This window comes from Triturus cristatus, chromosome 2_1, assembly GCF_964204655.1.
Source record: "Triturus cristatus chromosome 2_1, aTriCri1.1, whole genome shotgun sequence".
Lineage (NCBI taxonomy): Eukaryota > Metazoa > Chordata > Amphibia > Caudata > Salamandridae > Triturus > Triturus cristatus.
In genome coordinates, this window is record NC_140581.1 from 844356751 (window position 1) to 844377461 (window position 20711).

General features: G+C 43.2%; 1 protein-coding gene across 1 annotated transcript in view; it reads right to left on the reverse strand.

Annotated features, from left to right (window-relative positions):
- SLC1A1 (solute carrier family 1 member 1) overlaps positions 1 to 20711 on the reverse strand; it is a 309344-nt gene that overhangs the window by 66137 nt on the left and 222496 nt on the right. The window contains exons 6-7 of the mRNA XM_085632941.1: positions 9413 to 9529; positions 5625 to 5809 (exon numbers count right to left, since the gene is read on the reverse strand). Of these exons, the coding sequence (XP_085489067.1) occupies positions 5625 to 5809; positions 9413 to 9529 (302 nt within the window). The remainder of the gene's footprint in view (positions 1 to 5624; positions 5810 to 9412; positions 9530 to 20711) is intronic.

Sequence of the window (20711 nt, forward strand, 5' to 3'; positions counted from 1 at the left end):
TGTGTGAATGGCTGTGTGGGTCTGTGAGTGGGTGTCTGAGTGGCTGTATGGGTGTGTGAGTGGCTGCAAGGGTGAGTGAGTGGCTGTGTGAGTAGCTATATGGGTGAGTGAGTGGGTGGGTAAGTGGCTTCATGGGTAGGTTATGGGGGTGTGAGTAGCTGTATGGGTGTCTGAGTGGCTGTATGGGTGAGTGACTGGGTGTGTAAATGGCTGTGTGGGTGAGTGAGTGGCTGTTTGAGTACGCATTTGGTTAACTGAGTGAGTGTGTGAGTGGCTGTATTGGAGTGAAAGTGTCTGTGTGAGTGGCTGTATGGGTGAGTGAGTGAACATGTGAGTGGTTGTATGAATATGTGCATGGGTATGTAATTGGTTTTGTGGGTGTTTAATTGGCTATGTTGAGAGGCTGTATGGATGACTGAGTGGGTGTATGAGTAGCTGTATTGGTGATTGAGTTGGTGTGTGAATGGCAGTATGGGTAAGTGAGTGGCTCTGTGAGGGACTGTATGGGTGAGTATATGAGTGAGTGGCTGTGTGTGTGAGTGGCTGTGTGTGTGAGTGAGTGGATGTGTGAGTGGCTCTGTGTATGAGTAAGTGGGTGTGTGAGTAGATGTTTGAGTGGTTGTGTGGAGGTATGAGTGGGGGTGTGAGTGGTTCTGTGGATGATATCATCAGTGATGTCATTGACCATGTCATGAGTGATGTAATATGTGACATGATGTGCAGTGCATTGTGGGGTGTAAGTTATAGTTAGCTCAGGTAACTATAGCTACTGATTTGTAATGGTTTTGTACAAGTTAAATCTGAGCCTAATTATAACGTCCCTGAAACCTTTTGCTTTGTCAGTAAATTTCTAGGTTTTTTAAAATCCTATTTCCTAACTATAACGTCCCTGGAATCTTTGTTTTTTTAAGTGAATTTCTAAGGTTTAAAAAAAAAATCATACCCATAACGTCTCTGTAACCTTTGTTTTTTTCTGTGAATTTCATGGCTTTTTAATGTTATTTCCTAACTGTAACCTGTAACCTTTGCGAGTGGTTTGTAAGTGGCTGTAAAGGTTAGTGAGTGGGTGTGTGAGTGGCTGTATGGGCCTGTGAGTGGGTATGTGAGTGGTATTGAGGGTGTGTAAATGGGTGTAGGAGTGACTATATAGGTGTGTGAGAGGGTGTGTGAGTGGCTATATTGGTCTGTGAGTGGGTGGATGAGTGGGTGGATGAGTGCATGAGTGGATGTGTGAGTAGCTGTATGGTTCAGACTGGGTGTGTGAGTGGTTGTATGGGTCTGTGAGTGGGTGGATGAGTGTCTGTATGGGTGGATGAGTGGGTGTGTGAGTAGTTTTGAGGGTGTGTGAATGGCTGTGTGGGTCTGTGAGTGGGTGTGTGAGTGGTTTTGTGGGTGTGGGAGTGGGCGTTTGAGTGACTGTATGTGTGTGTGAGTGCATGTGTGAGTGGCTCTGTGGGTCTCTGAGTGGATGTGAGTGTGGCTGAATGGATGTGTGAGTAGGTGTCTAAGTGTATGTGTGGGTGTGTCAGCAGCTATGTGAGTGAACAGAACCTCACTTGCTGCTTTATTCAACAGTGGGAGCCGGCATTGTTCCCACACACAGGGAGCAGCAAAACATGCTACTCCTTGTGTGTGGGAGCAATTGTTTCATCTGTTTCCTGCCCACTTGACGGCTGGAAGGAAAACAGATGAAAAGCCTGCTCGCAGCAGGCAGGAGCAGTTTTCCTTCTCCCGCTCATTGGGAGCGGACTTACTGTTACTCTTAAAGCCAAGCAAGAGTAAACAGCTATGTCCCGTGGGTGGGCACTCCAGGACATAGGGAGCCGGCCCTGGGGGCTGGCGGTCCCCAGGGCTATTAATTGCTCCAGGAGGGGGCTGCATGGCCCCCCTCCTTTGTTCTTCTAGTGCCTGCTCTGGGGAGGTGGTGGTCCCCGTGGCAAAAAACAACAGCCCAGGAGGGGGGCTGTGCAGCACCCCTCCAAGTTTAAATTTGTCCATGCCCCGGGGAGGTGGGGGTCCCAGGGCTGAATATGGCCCAGGAGTGGGGCCATACAGCCCCTCCCATTTCATGAATTTCCATCACCCTGGGAAGGTGGTGGTCCCCGGGCCAATTTAAAACTAAGGAGTGGGGTCCGCGCAGCCCCCCTCTTATTTTACAATCAGGTCCCCAGGGCCCATAGCCGCAATCCAAAGGGGGGGGGGCGCATTTGCCTATCTCCCCATAATAGATATATATATATAGAAATAAGCCACCCGGGACCTGGTCCACCTGGGGGCTCCAATGTAAACAATCGTGTGAGACTGCATTTGTTTTGTTTTTTTTGCAGGGATTTGCGATTATTTGCAGAAAATTATTTAAAAATGCTTTTTACCCTTGGCAGGATCCCTGGGGGACTCCAGCACCAGGCTTAGGGGTTCAGGGTAGTCCTACCCTGCCCCTTCTCTTTTTTTAACATTTTATTTGGGACTCAGCTCAGTGGTTGAAGTGCTAGCAGTCAATCAGATCTCTGCATGAAATTGGTTTGATTCGCGGATCGTCTGCGACCCTTGATATACAAATTTGGTTTTCTTTTAATGTCTCGAAAACTACAGAATGGATTTACACCAAATCACAAAAAGGGCTCCTTCTGGAGGGCTACCTTTTGCCTAATTTTATATAATTATCTCCAGCAGTTCAGGCCGTAGTCGTGTTTAAAATCTCTGTGGGAATTAACATGGGAAACGCACTTTTACTTTTTTTGACCACCCACCTTTCTTGGCCCCCACTTGACAGATCTTCCTGAAACTTTCCATGCACAGCTAGACAAAGTGGGGGTGGGGCCTTTTCACGGCACTCCACGAGAGTCTTTAAATGCAATTATTGAATCCACATGTGTAAAGGACCACCGGCACTTGCATGCCTTTGTCAGGACACCTATTGTCGATTTCACAGTGCACATATACAGCTCGTGGAATGCTGTGACTTTCTTACATTATAGGATAGTCATTGTTTTGGATTTATGCAGTGCTCGGTGTAACGCTGCATTACAGGCACCACCGGCGATCGGGAGACCGTAGCAGGACTCCCCATCTTTCTGGAAATACATATATATATACATGTTTTCTTAAAATGAATACAAGTATAATACATTGTCAGATTTAAACATTTTAAGCAAATAATCTGCTTTGCAGTGGAAGGAAAGTGCTGTTTTTTTCGGTGTCACTTCCTATTGAGGAGGATCTTAAGGGTGCAAGGACAAATAGCGCTGTGGCAAGAGTCCCATCTGCCCTCCCCCAGAGACACCAGTTTTGAGGTGCCAATAAAGAGGAATGTGAGCATCTTTCCTCATACCATGTACTCTCATTTAACATGCAAGGGTGTTTTTTGTTTCTGTCATTCTTTATCATCAGTGCCCAAAAGATTCATATCAGAATTTGAGAATAAACATGTACAATGCAAATGAGTTTAATTCAGATGTATTGTTTGTAACTTTATTTAAAGTTCAAACATACAGCTCTTTTGGATCTGCTTTTATCTGATTTATTTTGTTGCAGTTTTATATAACGCAAACTTCGCCTAAGGGTTACATTAATTTTTTCTTGTTTTCAGCCACGGGGAGATTACGTAATTTGCCCAGAATCACAGGATATTAAAACGACCCTGAGACTCGAACCTGGCTCTCCAGCTCAGTCAATATGGAAGTTCTAGCCGTTACGTCACATCCTCTGATGTAGCCTCTCTGACACAGTACATATTATCACGAGCTTCAGAGCTGCTTTAATACATAATTTGACAATAGTAGGTTATAGATTATGGAGCCAGCGTGTTACTGTTGGTGTCAAATTAATTATAAATATGTTAAGTCTGAACTTAGCAGAGCTAGATCATACAACTAATCATTGAAAATATACAATATATAAAAACAAATAGGAAAAGAAATAGAACCTAGGACACGGTTTCTACTAGAAATCCTTGGAGCTGATATGACAAATAACTGACAAAATATATAAAAGCACAAATGAACCCAACTAACATTTTTAAATACCATCTGTAACCTACATTTCTATTAAAATATCAATATCAAACCATGTGCAAACATATTAAAAAGTGCAGTGCTTGTAAATGACCACATATTGTTACAAATATCTGATTCTCTAACAGACTCTGCCCACAGTCTACTTATTCGGAACAAGATCTAAGAAACGACCAATAACACGGCATAAGCAGACATTATTACTATTCATTATGTAGACTAACAAATTGGATAAATGCCAGATATTGATTTTACAAATCTTGGTAATAATAGTTTCTTTCTCTCACCATCAAATGAGGGAAAGAAAATGAAAAGGTGAACTAGAGTTAGGTAGCACAGAAAGGAGATGTATTTCGCACTGCGTCATCCTTTCGATTGCCCATACTAGTTTTCATCCATCTAAAAAGGGTTGGCACTTCACCCAGAGTTTCAACATCCGTCATCGACTATTCCTAGGTTTGATGTTTTTCAAATATGGTTGTGGGAGACCACTATAATCTGCATTTATCAGATGAACTATCTGGGTTTGGCCCTGACAATCTTTTCAGTCACTTTCTATAGATATCTCTTTCAACAGCATTTTAGCATAATTTGCCTACATACCACTAATATATATCCTTGATGTTAACAACCTTTTCCACGTCAAGGCCTTTGGTTATGTTGGTCGAAAGAGCTGATATAGGCTGCTTTGTGTCATCTGCAGTGTGTTTTTAACTAGTAATTGAATGACCCTCCTTCAGTGTTCAGCAAGCTAAGCAAGAAATTGGTAGTCCTTTGCTGGCCCTTAAATTTAATATTTGTCAATCCCAACTCCAGCCTCAGCCTGCTATTGCGTGGTCCTTTTGCTAGATTCAACATTGTTTTCCAATATTTTGTTTCTATAGATTGAAGGAAGGCGAAATCTTTCTCAGTGAATATCACACAACCATAGAGTAGAAGGCTAGACATGTTTCACTTATACGTAATACGTAACATCTCTACCGGTTTGTGACCCAACTTGGAATCAAGTCTCCACAAAGAACCCGCCACAGCATTAGCCGAGATATCTGTACTCAATAACCCTCTCCACCGGGGCCTCATTTAGCCAACACTTCGTCTTACTAGTCAGATTTTTATTAGCAAATACCATTATTTTTGTCTCAGTAACATTTATTATAAAGTAATTTATTTTACAGTAGGAGGCAAATGATTTTAATTGTCTTTGCAGGCCCACGAGTGTCAGGTCCATTATGACCTGTTGACAGCATAGAACATTGAAGACATTGCTTTACCCTCTGGTTTGGGCGAAAATATGAGGAAGGGCATAAAACCCCAGAGCATCAGCTACGTAAATAAAGAACAATCATAGGGCTAAGATATAACTGTGTCATGACCTGTTACCCTGCCTTAACACATTAACTTAACAGTGGATATGATGGCAGCTTCTATGCGGGGCAAAAGACAAAAGTTTCACCTATAGTTTCCATTCACAGGAGTACCTGGATTGTGAGTTACAAAGTATTGAATTATTTTCTTTTCTTTGTAGTTTACATACTAAAAATAAAACATAAGTAAGGACAAAAGTTACAGTGAACATTTAATGCAGTGGTCTTGTGTAAAAGCAGAACTCACCACATGATGATCTGCACTATTTGCATGGTTGCATCATTTAGCGCATTGAAGAAGTCCACCAGCACTTGGCCCTTATCGCCCATCTTGCCGATCACAAGTCCGAAGACGAGACAAAAAACGATCAAGCCCAGGACATTCACGCCATCTGAGTACAAACCCACGATTTTAAATTCCAGGGTTTTGTTCTATAAAGATTGAATAAAAAACATGTAATTGAGAATCATCTCGGAGAGATCTACAACTAAAATGCAGGTTATCAATTACATTTGGACAATGACAGTGCTTAATTGGTGCAGGTAGCTGCAGGTGATGGGCACAATTTTTTTCACCATCAAGCTTTGACCTAGAGTAAGAGAGAGGCAGACAGGGAAGAGCAAAGGAAGAGGAGAAATGTAGGAAGCGCTGACAAAAGGAGAAAGCAATGATGTAAAGGAACCTACAAGATTGAGACAGAGAAAGAAAGCGAAGGGCGGTGGAAGAAAGTGGCATGGAGTGGAATGGAGAGTAGGCAGGCTTGGCATGTCTGACACCCTGTCATTCTGCAACGCCAGCAGTGGGCTCTTAAAGAAATCTCTGGGAACCTGCACCTATTTTCAACAATAGTGGTAAATAGGTGCCTTTTCATTTTAGTGTTGATAAATGATGTTTTTCTAGTTCTAAGGGCACAGTTATGCTGCTAACATTCACTAATGGTCACTTGCTCTAGCAGATACATTACTAGTTTGTTATTACAACTATAGTTCCCTGAAATGTAATATAGTTGGCTCAATTTGAATAAAAGCGTACTGGGACTCAATTAGTACAGAAAACACATTTGGTGCAGCAGGTTTTTAACAACTGAATTACATCAAGATGCATCAAAGAGATAAACCACTGCCTGCCCCCTCAGTAGACTGGATGGGACAAGCTACAACCATCAAGACTAGAAATAGCTTGCATTGCAAGCTGTTGGACCTGCTTCTGTGGGTTTAGGATGGGATGACCCAACAATCCCTCAACAACATCGGACCCAAATACCTCAACGAGAGAGTATCCTTCCACGTATCCAAGAGGAACCTCCGCTCTGCTGACCTCGCCCAGGCAGAGGTCCCACGCATCTGCAGACAAAGAACCAGCGGGAGAGCTTTCTCCTACATCGCAGCCAAGACCTGGAACAAGGTCCCGGTGAACATCAGATGCTCCCCGACCCTGCACACGTTCAGGAAGGACCTCAAAACCTGGCTCTTCGACTGATCCGGAGCCGCTCCCCTCCCCCCATCGCCTTGAGACCCTCGCGGGTGAGTAGCACACTATATAAACCTCCTGATTGATTGTTTGATGACCAGTAACCACCCCTGCCACACCCACAGGCTATTAACCCCTTCAGCGTGGCGCGGATTACCGCGCTGTGCTGAAGGGTTCTTGCGCGGGCGGGGCCGTGACGGAGCGGTTCCGTCATGCGCACAGCGCGACCGACGCGCATGACGGAACCGCTCCGTCACAAGCATCGAAAGGGTTAACTCAAGGAGGGGTTATTATCCCTCACACCTAGCAGATTCTAGTTATCTAAGGAGCTGTCATCCTGCTGCAAGAAGATTAACACAGCCCTTGCACTCCCTTGGCTATGGGGTCCTCACAGGTGAGCTTTTGACTGACCAAGCTAGAGGCAAGTGTCAAAAGTTATGGTTACAGTTAATACAAAAAGATAGGGTTTGGATTTGTAGTTGAAAACCACTGACATTTGGCAGCGTATTTAAACAATATTTCACAACAGTGCACTGTTCATAACATCATACACGATGTCACAGATGACGTCACAAATAAATCACTGATTAAATCACTGGTGACATCATTTATCACCTTAGCATTGGCATAATTGATGACATCACTGTGGATAGGCAATTGTGTGTTGGGGTATGGATTCTTATTTATTATTTATTGATATATAAGTATTATGCACTGTTATAGATTTCTATGAAATATCACCTCTTCTTTAGAAAAGCACTGGGCCAAATCCCTGTCCGGACATAACCCCCTGCGCTATTACTGGCTGTAAGTAGCGGAGGTGACGTGCAGGGTCCCGAACCCCTGCATGCACATACGCACCAATACATGACCGTAGTTGCAGTTGTGGTTGAATGTAAGGACTTGCCAACTCCAAGTATAGACACGGGCAGTGAGCAAGACCTGTGGCGATTTGCTGCACTGGCTTAGCGCAGGCCTTGGCTTTTGGCCAGAAACTGCACCCAGCCCCCTGCTAACCCACAAACCTCCTACAGGCCAAATTAGTCTTTTACATCCCTATCACTTTCCCTGTCCTCCAGCAGCACGACGAAAGGCAGACGCTTAGTCTTTTCGATACAGTAATAATGATTTCTAGTTGCATACCTAGGCCACTTTCAATGTAGGGCTTGGTCAATTTGAAACTCTTGTGCCTAGAGATGCTGTCTTTTGTATCAAAGTTGTTTTTTTTTGTATGGAGCTATATGCCATAGTAATGCCATCAATGGTGTTAATGGTGCGGTGATATGTCATGTCACCATTGATGTCACTGTGGATGCCACTTGCAACGTTATCTGTGACATCATGTGTGAGGTCATAGGAGTGCACTGGGAAGCATGGTACAGTGAACTGTAACTAGTGAATTTCTTTAACTGATTTTCACATTGAATATGGGTGTGGGTTTTAAGAATAGCATTAACCATAACCTACTTTAACAAAGTCTTATTCAAAGACTTTTTGGAGTTTTGTGATATAATGCATTTAGCTTCCATGTTAATATAATATCCTCTGTATACCCTTCAACAGTGTACGGGGGCTTTAGACACAGGGCGTGTCCTGGGCCAGGTCCAGAGCCAGTCCCAGGGTCCTGAATGTCCTGGGGCCAGGCCCTGTACCACAACCCATGTCCCAGTGAACACTGCCCACAGCCTTTGGACCAGACCCCGGGACATTGAGTTAGACCCACTGCCACAGAGTCTGTAGTCAGGTACTGTGATCCAGGAGCATAAGGACTGTGACAGAGTCCATACCACTGACCAAACTTTACACGGCCTCTGGACATGTGCAGCAGGCATGAGGTGTGCCAGCCCATGTGCCACCAGGTTTGGTGTGCACAGTAAAAGGTAGTTAATAAAATACCTTTTCCACTTCAGAAAGTGCAGCACCACTTCAACATCCCACTGATATGTGAGTAGGGTACTTCGTCTAAGTACCTTGCATTTCTTACTGGCAGCAACTAATGCCTAGCCCGTGTGACAATTTGGGAGCTCAGAGCACTCTTTGAGGGAATATTGGCGGTTTTAACTTTTTGCATTCCGTGTCTACTTTACCTATTTGCACTGTAGTCTCTAATTATATTAAAGTTGCAATGTCCATAAGAAAGCGTTATGAGTCACAATAGATGAATAGAACTCTTGTAACCTTTTAATTAATAACCGTTTTTTATTTATGATAGCTTACGGTTGATAATATAGACTGTTGCAATGGATACTTGGTGTTAGGGTTTATATTCCCTATCTAATTGTTTGAATGCTGTCAATTGTTCTTTTTATTGGTTTTATCCATGCCTCTGTACATATATGATGAGAACATTTTAAAGCGTAATGTATATTTGTGAAACTTTTATGGTCTTTGGAACCGAATAAAGTTATTTTGACTTGAGTTGTGTAGGGTACTGCATTTTGATAAAATGCATTAAAAAGTTGTACACAAATCAAGCTAAAGTAGCACATCCTTCTCTTAGCTACAGGTGTATTAAATCCCTACATAAACTGTATTACTGTGACAAGCAACACATCTGAAGTTACCACACTCAGGATCTCCTCTAGGGCCGTGCTGTTCTTATCTGGAACTGTGCTGTTCTTATCTGGAACTGTGGTGTTCTTTTCAGGTGGGCTCTTCAACTCTTCACGCTTTGTTTTGTACTGGATTGGGGAAAAAGAAGATATTAAAATGCAACTAAATTGCTAGGAAGTGCAGTGACAGTAAAGGAGACTCACTGATGGATGAAGGCCATTGTAACTAGAGATGTGCCTCAGCAGATGGACATCAGGCAACGGCAGGAAGGCTCGTAAAGCAAACGAGTAGATGTTAGATGCCCTTTGGCTTGAACATCACTTTCATCCTCTGTTTACCAGTTGATGTATCTTGATTACATCTTTGATTAGAACAATTAGAGCACAGTTGTCTCTTATGCCTCTTTTATATTTGTTCATTTGTGTGGTTGGACATAACAGGCGTGCACTGGGTGCACAATCACACAACTAGTCCCAGCAACAGGCTCAGTGCCATGCCACAGCTCAGCAGTATTATAATGGTAGCACTTTATTTTAATGCTGACCTGTAAATAAAGTTAGCTCTAGGTGGCCTACACAGGTTCCATCTTTCAACTCTGTGATATATACCCTCCTCTGCTGCTCCTATAGATCATCCTCTCGCCCTTACACCCACCTCCAGCATGTCTCTCCTCACGCCACATTCACCCTAGTTCATCTTCTCCAGGTTGCAGCGCAGAGAGGTACAATCAGTGGTTTAAATGGGCAGGTACTGTCTGGCACTAAGTACTCGCACGTCTTTAATTTGCAAGGAAGAGTGCTCGCACTTCTCAGCACTGCTACAATACATTTAATGTGAAAGTACCTGCACTTTTCAGCACTTCTACATTTCCATTGACAGCACTGGGTACAATCTTCACAAGTGGCCAGGTTAAGTGTCCAGTTAAGTGTTGTACTGCACTGGGGCACGGTAGCAGAGAAAACAAGCGCTATGGTCTTGAAGTACTCTATCATCCCTCATAAGCCCCAGCACCAGGGGGCAAGATCCTGTACATAGGTTTAGCCGCACTGGGAACCCAAAGCAGCCCTGGCAAATTTGTCAGACCAGCCCCCACCCCAATGGGAGGGGGAAAGGGGGCACAAGTGTGAAGCACTGCTGCTTAACAAAACCGGCCCCCAGCACTGCTACTTTTGTTACTGGGGCCGATATTGCAGCATCGCTGCAAAATCAACCCACAGTAACAAAATCATCCCCTACCATTCCAGCCTCCCGGGCAAATGCCTGATGCCCTCTATGACCAGTCCATCCCTGGGTTTAGCTTAAATAAATAGCCAAAAACAAAAAATCATATATGCAGCATAAGTGACAGTCGCAAGCAGAGCAGCATGGGATAAAACTGGGGTGATGATTGTAGTAATAGATCCTGGGGCTAGGGGTACTGGTGTTCGATGGTTTCAGATATTATGATACGGTGCTACTGAAAAATCAGGAGAGCCCTCAATAGCCTGGTAAATCTGCTTTAGCACCATGTCTACTCTTCCTAGCTTCACCTACTTAGGCCTGTCACTCATGGTCAAAAAACTGAAAAACGCTATTACACCTGCGCCATGCATGCTTTACTGAACATGGAAAGTTCTTACACATTATGATGGAAAATGGCCTGCATGAAAAGTGTATACCTAAAACTAAACCAATAATTACGTTTAGTGCATACAAAAATGCAGAATGCACACAGATGATATTCCTAAAAGTAGCCATACAAGGCTGAAAACTGCTTTCTGAATGAGGTCTTTACATTTGAGATCCATTAAGAAAATTACAGGGCATTTGTAAAATGCCACTGCATGAGTGACTTCTACATAAATATCACCAACAACTGTCATGAGCAGTTTCATATATTTTCGATTGATAAAGTAAAGAATTTCTTGCATGTTCTACAGAGTTACAAAAGCTAGCAAATAGTGTGTGTTTATATAGAAAATGTAGGGGAATGTTCCTGTTGGAAATTCCTTTGCCTATTATTGCCTCATTTTTTACGTTTAGGCCTCTGTGCTTTTGCCCTCTGCTGTCGCCTAAGGCCTGCTAAATAGGATTCAGCCATTCTATGCCCTGTGTAAAATACATTTCATCCTCAGAGCAGCACAAGCCTCTATAGGGCTGACCTGACAGTCATGACTCTTGGCTATTACTAGAAGGTGTAAAATTTGAATAACTAACTTACTTTAAAAATACTCTGATGATCCCTCCCAATAACCTACTTGTTTTAGTTATGAATTGTGATGCATCATTATAATAGCCATAGTGTATAAACGTGTTTTTGTTACCTACAGCAGGAGAGTAGGATCTGCTTCACATGTTTACCCCCACTTTTTGCTGGGGTTTCACTGTTTTTCGACTTTAGTCTGGCTGGGGCACTGCTATTCAGGGCCCCAGCCTAGCTGCTTCCTCTGTAAAATGATTCCATGTACTTTAGGTACATTACAGATTGGATCTGAGGTGCCCTTATAAGTCCCTAGTATATGGTATACTATGTACCCAGAGCATAGGTACCCCAGAGGCCTACCAGGGGTTGAAGCATGTATTATGCCACCCCTGGAAGGCCACCCAAAATGACAACACAGGTCTGCTACTGCAGCCTGAGTAAGGTGGTACATGCACCCCTTACTGAGATATAGGTTCACTATATCGCACCATATACTGCACATACAAACCTATCAATCACCCCTATGGCAGGCCTTATCAATTCTTAAGGCATGGTGCTTGGTTATATGTGAGGGGGTGCCCAGGCATGAGCTGAGCCCCTCTGCAGCCTTTGGAATCTCTTCTCCGGGGTTGTCAGTAGTCCAGCCTGACCATATACTCTTAAATGCATTATAACCAAGCGGTAAATGCTAACTTTGGACTGGCTGCACGGAAACATGTCGTGTTTGGTGTCAAACACCTTGGAATCATACCCCCACACCAGTAACTGGTGTGGGAGTATGATCCCACCCTTCTAGAGGGAGAGACATGACAGCACTGGTATACCCAGTAGAAACTTAATAGAGCCCTGGCATCACAAAATGGATGCTGCTGCCACAGACACGGGTCTGGCCTCCTGCTGCTGACCGAAACTCCAGTAGGGGAGGCCTGGACAATAGGTTTCCTGTCACAAGGAGGTGTAACCACCTCCCAGACAGGCTTATATCTATTGGGGCTGGGTGGGATCACTCTCTCAGTGCTTTGAAGTCCTGCACTGGGGGCACATTTGGTGTCCCTGTGCATAGTCCAACTCAAACCGGTTCAGGGGCTTCCAGCCCCTGCTCTGGCGCGAAACTGGACAAAGGAAATGGGTGTAGCCACCCCTCTTTCCAAACCCTCCCATAGGTGGGTCCCCAGAGTATGTCCAACCCCCTACCTTAGTATAAGTATGGGACCCCAGTCCTTAGGACTTTAGATTACCCTGGACTAAACTCTGAAGCTGAATTCTGGACCTTCGACGTTCTGCTCAAGACCAGAGGATTGAAGAAATCTCCCTTGGGGTCAAGGAGTGACTCTCCTGCTTGGCAGGCACCAACAAAACAATTTGCTGGTCTGCATCATCGAAGCTCCCGCCGGACTCCGAAGTATTTGCAGCCCAGGAAGAGGATTTCCAGACATCTCAGAGGCCGACCCGAGACCCCAGCAAAGCTGAGACCCGCAGGCCTCGTGAGTAGCGTGGAACCAGAACTCCTGGTCACTGTGCACTTTTGCAAGTGCATTGACTTCTCAACGTCTCCTGAATTAGTGCTTGGGCTGACTTGTAGCTCCCACCTCGAGCACTGAATCCACCGAAGATTGTCGGCTTGGCCATTCCGAGTGACCCGTGGGCTGCCATTTTTGTGTTTCATCTCGAGTTCCCCTCGTGATCCCTGGTCTGTTGACTGGTGGGTCCCTGAGGGGGTAACTTTGTATTTCCTTGGGCTTTCCTGGTTGCTCCAGACGTGCCCCAACTCCCTACCAAGTGGTGAGTCCCACAGGCCTTGCTGGTCTGCACCGAAGCATCTTTCTTGTTTCTGCGTGGGTTGCTGTTGCTAAGGCTTGTTGTGTTCAATCCGGGCACTGACACTGCAGTACTCGACATCCTTTGTGGGACAGCTCGAATCCAGCTCCTGGTTGTCCTCGACGCCTCCTGGTCCTCGTGGCTGAAGAGTCAACTTCACCTCTTTCATCTGAAATCACCCGACATCGGAGGGCACCTGCTCATCGCCTTCCTGGTCACTGGCTAGTGACCCAGACTCTGTCCCCTCTGCTTTCAGGTTCTTCTCATCCTCGATCCAGGCTTGGATCTCTTCGGACACTTCGCATCTTCACGGCAGCAGCACTTCTTCGCCAGTTCCCATTGAAATCGACGACGCGACCCGACACCAAAAGACACCAATGCACCCGGCTTCCCTGGGTGAGGTAACACGAGTACTCCGGTGCTCCTGTGGGTGCTAGCTCTAGAACTTCCTAAATCCAAAAGGGTTTGGTCCTGACTAATTTCTAAGTGCCCCTAATCTTTAAAAATCTAACTGCGACTTTCCCCATAGAAGCTAATGGGAGCTCTCGGCTGTGTTCACACACTGCACACGGCCCCAGTGGGTCCCCTGTGTCACTACCTTGGGGTCCCAGCAATTCTACAGGCTCTAGGCCTTGTGTCTAGTTATGTCGTGGTTCTTATACCACTATTTTAGTATATGGTTTGGCTCGCCCCTACGGCCTGACGTGTATTTGTGCTATTTTACTGTGATTATTGAAGTGTAACTTATTTGTTTTGACCTCTAGTCTCATAAAGAGACTAGGAGGGTGTGTTTAGTAATAAATACATATATTTTATATATATACCTGGTGTGGATATCTTTCATTTAGTGACTCAAGAGATTATAGACCGGTGAAACAAGCTGCTTTACATTCCTTCAAGACTTAGCCTGAAGGCTGCTCTCCATAGCTACCACTAGGATAGCTTTCAATAAAGGTTGTCTTTAACCTTTAACCAATAAGGGGTTGTTTGGACTGGTACAGGGTGCCCACTATAACTAGTGGACAGCTTATATCAGGCCAACTTCTCACATTGGTGTGCAGCGTGTGGGATTCCAGCTTGCTATTGTTTTATCAGATAATCCCAATTGATTAACTAACTGAAAACCACTAAAGATACCCTAGGTACATATAATACAAGCTTTAGAATACAGTAAGTTCTACCGAACTTAGATGTGTGTGATAAGGGCTTAGCACACCCATTATACAACTCAAGAGAGTTTAGTAGGCCACACTGGAGGAGGTAGTGCAATACACCACACCACACCACATTAGTAATGTCTTCAAGGCCAGGAACCAGTAAGTCCTTGCCAGAAGCCAATGGGCTTCAAGATTCCCAGTATGATCAACTCCCATTCATAGAATTGAGAGCATTGTGTACAACTAGGAAACTGAAGACAGGCAAAACCCCAACCACCCAGCATCTCATAGAGGTACTCAGGCTGGATGACTTTAGCAGATCTTTAGGATCTGAAGGGTTATGCAGAGTGGGTGGGACAGCACCTGAGGAAAGACCTAGGGGTGTAACTCCCCATGACCTGACCTCTGAGGCTGGCCAGGCAGATAACAATGATCTGGACCTGGAAAATCCAATTCACCTACACAGTGATGGAGAGGACCATAATGGACCCCTCTTTGTCTCTCCTGGGAGAGTTGGTGGTGGGCCAAGAAGGTCAAGATCTCCCTCAGTGGAGTCTAACCATTCTAACTCATCTATAGGGACCTCAATCTCCTCTCATAGGAGGGAAACCTCTCAGGAGAGAAGGGAGAGACTGCTGAAGTATGAGGAAGCTCAGCTTGAAATCAGAAGAAAGCAGGTAGCCCTAGAAAGGGAGGCCCTAGAGCTCTACAGAGCTAGAAAAAAGGTGGGACTAGAGTCCCATGGTGGCAGCAACATCCCTAGAAACAGGGAAAGGTCTCATGACCATAGAAACTTGTTTTCTGTAAGACAAAACAAGTTGTGTCAGCAACAAATCTATTCAGAAACTGGGGTTGCTCAGAGATCTGTGTATACCACAACTCAATGTTTTTTTTAGGAGGCAGGTGTGTGTGCACAGAGTATTTTATGCACTTGTACAGCTCACATATTTCATTTTGAACATTTGCAAAAACCTTTGGTGGACTTGGGCATTCACCGAATCTGTGATCCATGCAAAAAGCTTTCTGAATCAAGCCTATTCACGAAGCTTCATACACAACCACTCATGGAAACCTGTTGCATGGTATAACTCTATGAAAGCATTATTTTTTAACTGTCATTTTTCTAATACATCATTCCTAGAGTCTGAAAAACTATTCATTTTGAAAAAAGATGAAGATCTCATGGTTTTTGTTTCCTTATGATCCTCTGTTTTATTAAACTTGAATAATAAATTATTGGCAATGATTCTAGCAAGTAGCTCAGATGGATTATTTCCAAACTTAGGGCCCAGTTTAACTCTTGGCCGACGGCCTGTTTCTCTGCCTGGGTGACATACTCTGTCACCCTTACAGAAGTGCCGCGCACCAAATTTTGAAATGTCCATTGGCCCATGCGGACATTTTTAACATTGACAGGAACAGCTGTCATCGTGGTTCCTGTCAATGCATTGTAAGTTTACCAGTGGTTTCATCAACATGACGAAGCCATACAGCAACTTTACAATGGGTTTTTTGTGTTCAAAAAGAAAATCCCATAGTGGGATTTTCTTTTTGAAAATAAAACAAACAAATGTCCTCCTCATAATGGAAGTTTCCTCCCATGATGAGGGGAGCTTTGAGCAGTTTTCAAGGTTCCTTACCAAATGCTTATGCTGACTATAGAGGCATTGAAAATTGGCCTTATTATGGCCCATCTAAATTAGGTGGGTGGACATACGGCCAATCCTCTGATGGCCTTTATTTCATCGGGCTGATCGGAAAGCTTTGGCCACTGCAGAGACGTAGTAGTCTCTACCATAGTCAATCATATGGTCCGTCCGATTCTATATCCAGTAGGCAAACCATAATGTTGGTGGGGTGGGAACTCTATGTCCGCTGCACAGAGATCCCTCTCCACTGACATTGAAATCAGGCCCTAAGTTCACTGGGAAAAGAATGGTTTTGTACCTGGTCGTAATGTTTGTCAAATTATTAATGAGTGTGTAGAGTAATAAATATTACAATAAAGGCATTAGTCTCAAAGAACGTAGATATAAGCTTGTGAAAGTTATTGCAAGCTGTCGAAGGAGGCTAGTAGAACTATTGCCTTATTGATCAAGCCCTCAATACCCCCTAAAATTTGGTCTAGCTATGGAAGCCTTGGTAATGTCAATTAGAAAACACAATAAAATACAGAACTTTTAATGGTACCCTATCTTATTATTTATTGCTGACTGTTGAATTATTTGAATGAACATAAAATAAGACATTTGATCAAATATTCGAGTTATATTCATTACTAAACAAAAATACTGTCATTATCTACTCTCACAATTCAAAATGAGGGATGTTTCAATATTTCTCACCTTAAACCACTTGTTTTAACAATGAAAATATGTAAGAAATTTGGTTCAAAGTAAAATTCTCATTCACACATACGGGCCTATTATGTTGACGGTCGCAAGGCCTCTGACATCGTTGATTTCAATTCTGACCAGCTGATTTTGATTCAGCCAGTTGGAATTGAAAACCGGCCAGTCATTCCGGCTAGCTTCCAATAGACTCAAGGAGCTCGTCGGCCAGCCGGAACTGGCCCGTAATCCAAATGTACAGCGGTTTACGCCGTTCGGAATATGATGTACGGTTTCTGGCAGGATTTCCATGCCGGCCTTTCATGAAAACCCTGTCAGGAAGTGTGTTTGGGGTCCCTAGCAGGGCCCCCTTTCCTTTGTGGCCTCCAGTTTTTGGCCTTGAGGTGCCTGCCACGGGGTGCAGGGATTAACACCACCTCACATTTCCCTATGGGAGCATGCACTAAGGCTGGTTTACGGCCGTACCTCATCCTCCCATAGGGAAATGTCAGGCGGTCACATCATAATGAGGCGGTCGGTCCTGTTTTCGAGATGGTGTTGGGGGGAAGAAAGTCCACCTGAAATTGTAATAGGCCCCATAGGTTCAAAGTATTCAAATTGCACATACTTCCAAAATTAAATGTATCAGTTTAGAAATATACCAGTATCGATCTTTCGTAAAGCAAATATGTTCTCCAAAGCAAAACTTCATGAAATGGAAGATATTTGCATATTCTATTTTCAGCTCTTTCTCTTCCTCATAAAAACGAAGGGAGTGCACATCCGAAAATTGTGGCACATTCGAATCATGTACAAATCTCCCAAAATGGCATGGTCTCTTAAACAAATTATATATGTCATACGACATACTTTGTTGTTTATCACCTCTGCAATATTGATATAACACAATCTGGCAGTGGCAATTCAAAATGAAAGCATATCAACTCACTGTACGAATCTTGTACTATTTGACACCTAAAAAAGACTTTAGAGAAGTAAATATTTTAAGTGCTGCATTCTAATTGCCTGAACTGCACAGCAGGAGAATTTTTTGAGCAATGTCCGGGCCAATTAAATATATTTTCTGTACAATAATTTCGACATTATAATCATAATTCCTCTAGAATCATATAGTCATTACAACCTTAATTAGGTCCATGGTAATATCGGCTTTCCTTTATTATGAGCACAAGCTACTTCTGTAAATGTTATGAAACCTGTTGTACACATTTTTAAGGTATCCAGCCCAACACACCAGATCAGAGTACATTGTGAGACGTATAATGAAGTGGGGTGAGGGGTTTGATCAACCAAAGGATAAAGACTTGTGAAAGATGAAATGGACTCAGCGGAATAACAATACCTAATCTAAACCCCAGTTTTTCTAAATTGTTTTAAATTATATCTCTGATGTCAAAGTGATCCAGGTGGTTTAATGCACATATTTGACTTCCCAAGACTCATTCAAAAATGGGAAGAAGTAGCAATAGGAATCGAAAAGCCAGCAGCATCAGTCCAAAAACTTGAACGTGATCATGCAAAAAGAGGCATTTTCTTACATTTAGACCACGTGTTTCTAAATTCAAAGATAGTGATCTGGTGATTTGAAGGATGTTGTAATAGGAATCAATTAATCTGCTAATCATTCATGCATTTATTGCTGTAACTTTGATTATATTTATCATCATAAAATTTCATGGTAACATTTTATCATAAGATTCTTAGCAAAGCAAATGTTTGTATGGTTAGTACACATTTCCACCCATCCTCCTGAGGTCAGTAAGTTGACTACCAATGCCTATGACAATAATAACACCTGCCCTTTACAGTGCTTAGTGGTGGCAACAACAGTGGTGTGAGGTGCTATATAAAACAAGTTCTTATTTATCAACTAGTTGTGAAGACTATAGTGAATTTCTGCATAGAAATAAGAATTAGAGACTGAGCAGTAAGGGTGTTGTGGTGGCAAATCAAAGTGCTAACAGAGTAATTAGATTCAAATCTTAATGTGGGCACATTATAGTATCATAAACAGGGACACTGGAAATATGCAGTAATAGAGAACCAAATTACGCAATCAAGCTGATTACATTATGCGACAAGGAAAGACACATTATACAACAATTATGCTGAATCTTCTGTCTTCAAAGAACAGCGCTATAGAACATTAAGGTACATATTTAACATGTATGTGTACTAGTAGGAGATGATGTAGGATTTAAGATATACAACCTTTAAAGGAATCCTACACATCTGTGAACCTAAACCTGAGGGGCCCTTTGAAATATCAGCTGCTTTATTAACAGGCTCTGTGATGTGAACATGGATTTGGGTTAATAGTGAAACACAAACAAAACAAGACACAGAAGAAATCAGTCTACCCACCGTGTTTGAACTACGTTGAACTATTATGGGGCCACGTGTACAAAAAACTGCTTGCAAAATACTGATCGCATATTGTGACGAGTCATTTTGCGACCAGTAAAGAATTTTATGAACTGCCCTAGAACAACCTGTATCCTAATAGGTCCATTGATAAAATCCTGAATAGCAGTGGGTCATAATCTGACCTACCTCATGAATATTAATGAGGTAGGACGTAAAATGTGACTTATGATTGTAGGATAATCCAGGGAGGGTGGCCTCCTACGGTGAGCATACCACTATGCCAGTGATCACTCTGTAATAAAGTACACTTTTTAAATGCAGCCTGCTGCCCTTAAAGAAAACAGGACTGTGTTTAAAAAAAGAAGTTTACTTTTTTTCTAAAGTTTGAGAGTGAGTGGTGGTCCCCTATGACTGCTACCCACTTCCCAACAATCATTTTTTTAATGCACAAAGGGGAAGGAAGTCCAAGGAGACCCCCTTTACTATTGCAAATGCATTATCGGATGTATGACGTTACAACGCATACATTTACATCGCGGTACACTACATCGCGGTTTTAACAACGCAAGTCGTCACAACGACTTGCGCTAGATGGCGCTCTAGGACAAGGAATAGGACTTAGGAGTAGTATAATTTACTATTCCAACTCCAGTCTACGTACAGTAGGGAAGGTGTTGGATAATAAATTATACTATTCCTTGTCCTAGAGCGCCATCTAGCGCAAGTCGTTGTAACGACTTGCGTTGTAAAAACCGCGATGTAATGGCATCGCGATGTAATCCCCGCTTTGTAAACGATGTTCCCCGCATTATCATGCCAACTTTAGAGTCAGTAATTTTTCAATGTTTTGTGACCGGATTTCAGTCGCAAAACGTTGACACATATCATATTGCTATGGTATTAGAAACGGATGCCTACAATTTGCTCATTCTGAATACTGAACTGGTACAGGGTCGCAATCCCATTATAGGAATTCGTTAAAATTTACAGACTCCTAAAATGGGATTGATACATTAAAAAATAATTTGGACAGTCACAAACCCTGAATCGAACTGTTTGCAACCATAAAAAGGCTTAGTACATCTGGTTCGAAGGTTTTTGTTTACTGCAGCAAACACCCGTCCCACAGTCCATCAAAAGGGTAACTGAGCCGGTCTGAGCAGCACTGTCACCTCTTTCAGTGGATGATTACACTGATCATCAGTGCAAGGCGACGCTAGGCTTTTGAATAGTGTCTGGCGCAGTATTGCCCATCTTGTGCAGCACTTTTAATAAATTGTAATCCAACTATTTGTTGTTCAAATCTTCAAATGATGCAGTACACAAGGCATTATGTGGCATATGCAGCAACTCAGATGTACTCAGAAAACGCTGTTGCAAGTTGCCTTTTTCCAGTCGTTCTGATCATCATCATTATCTAGCATTTCTGGCGGCC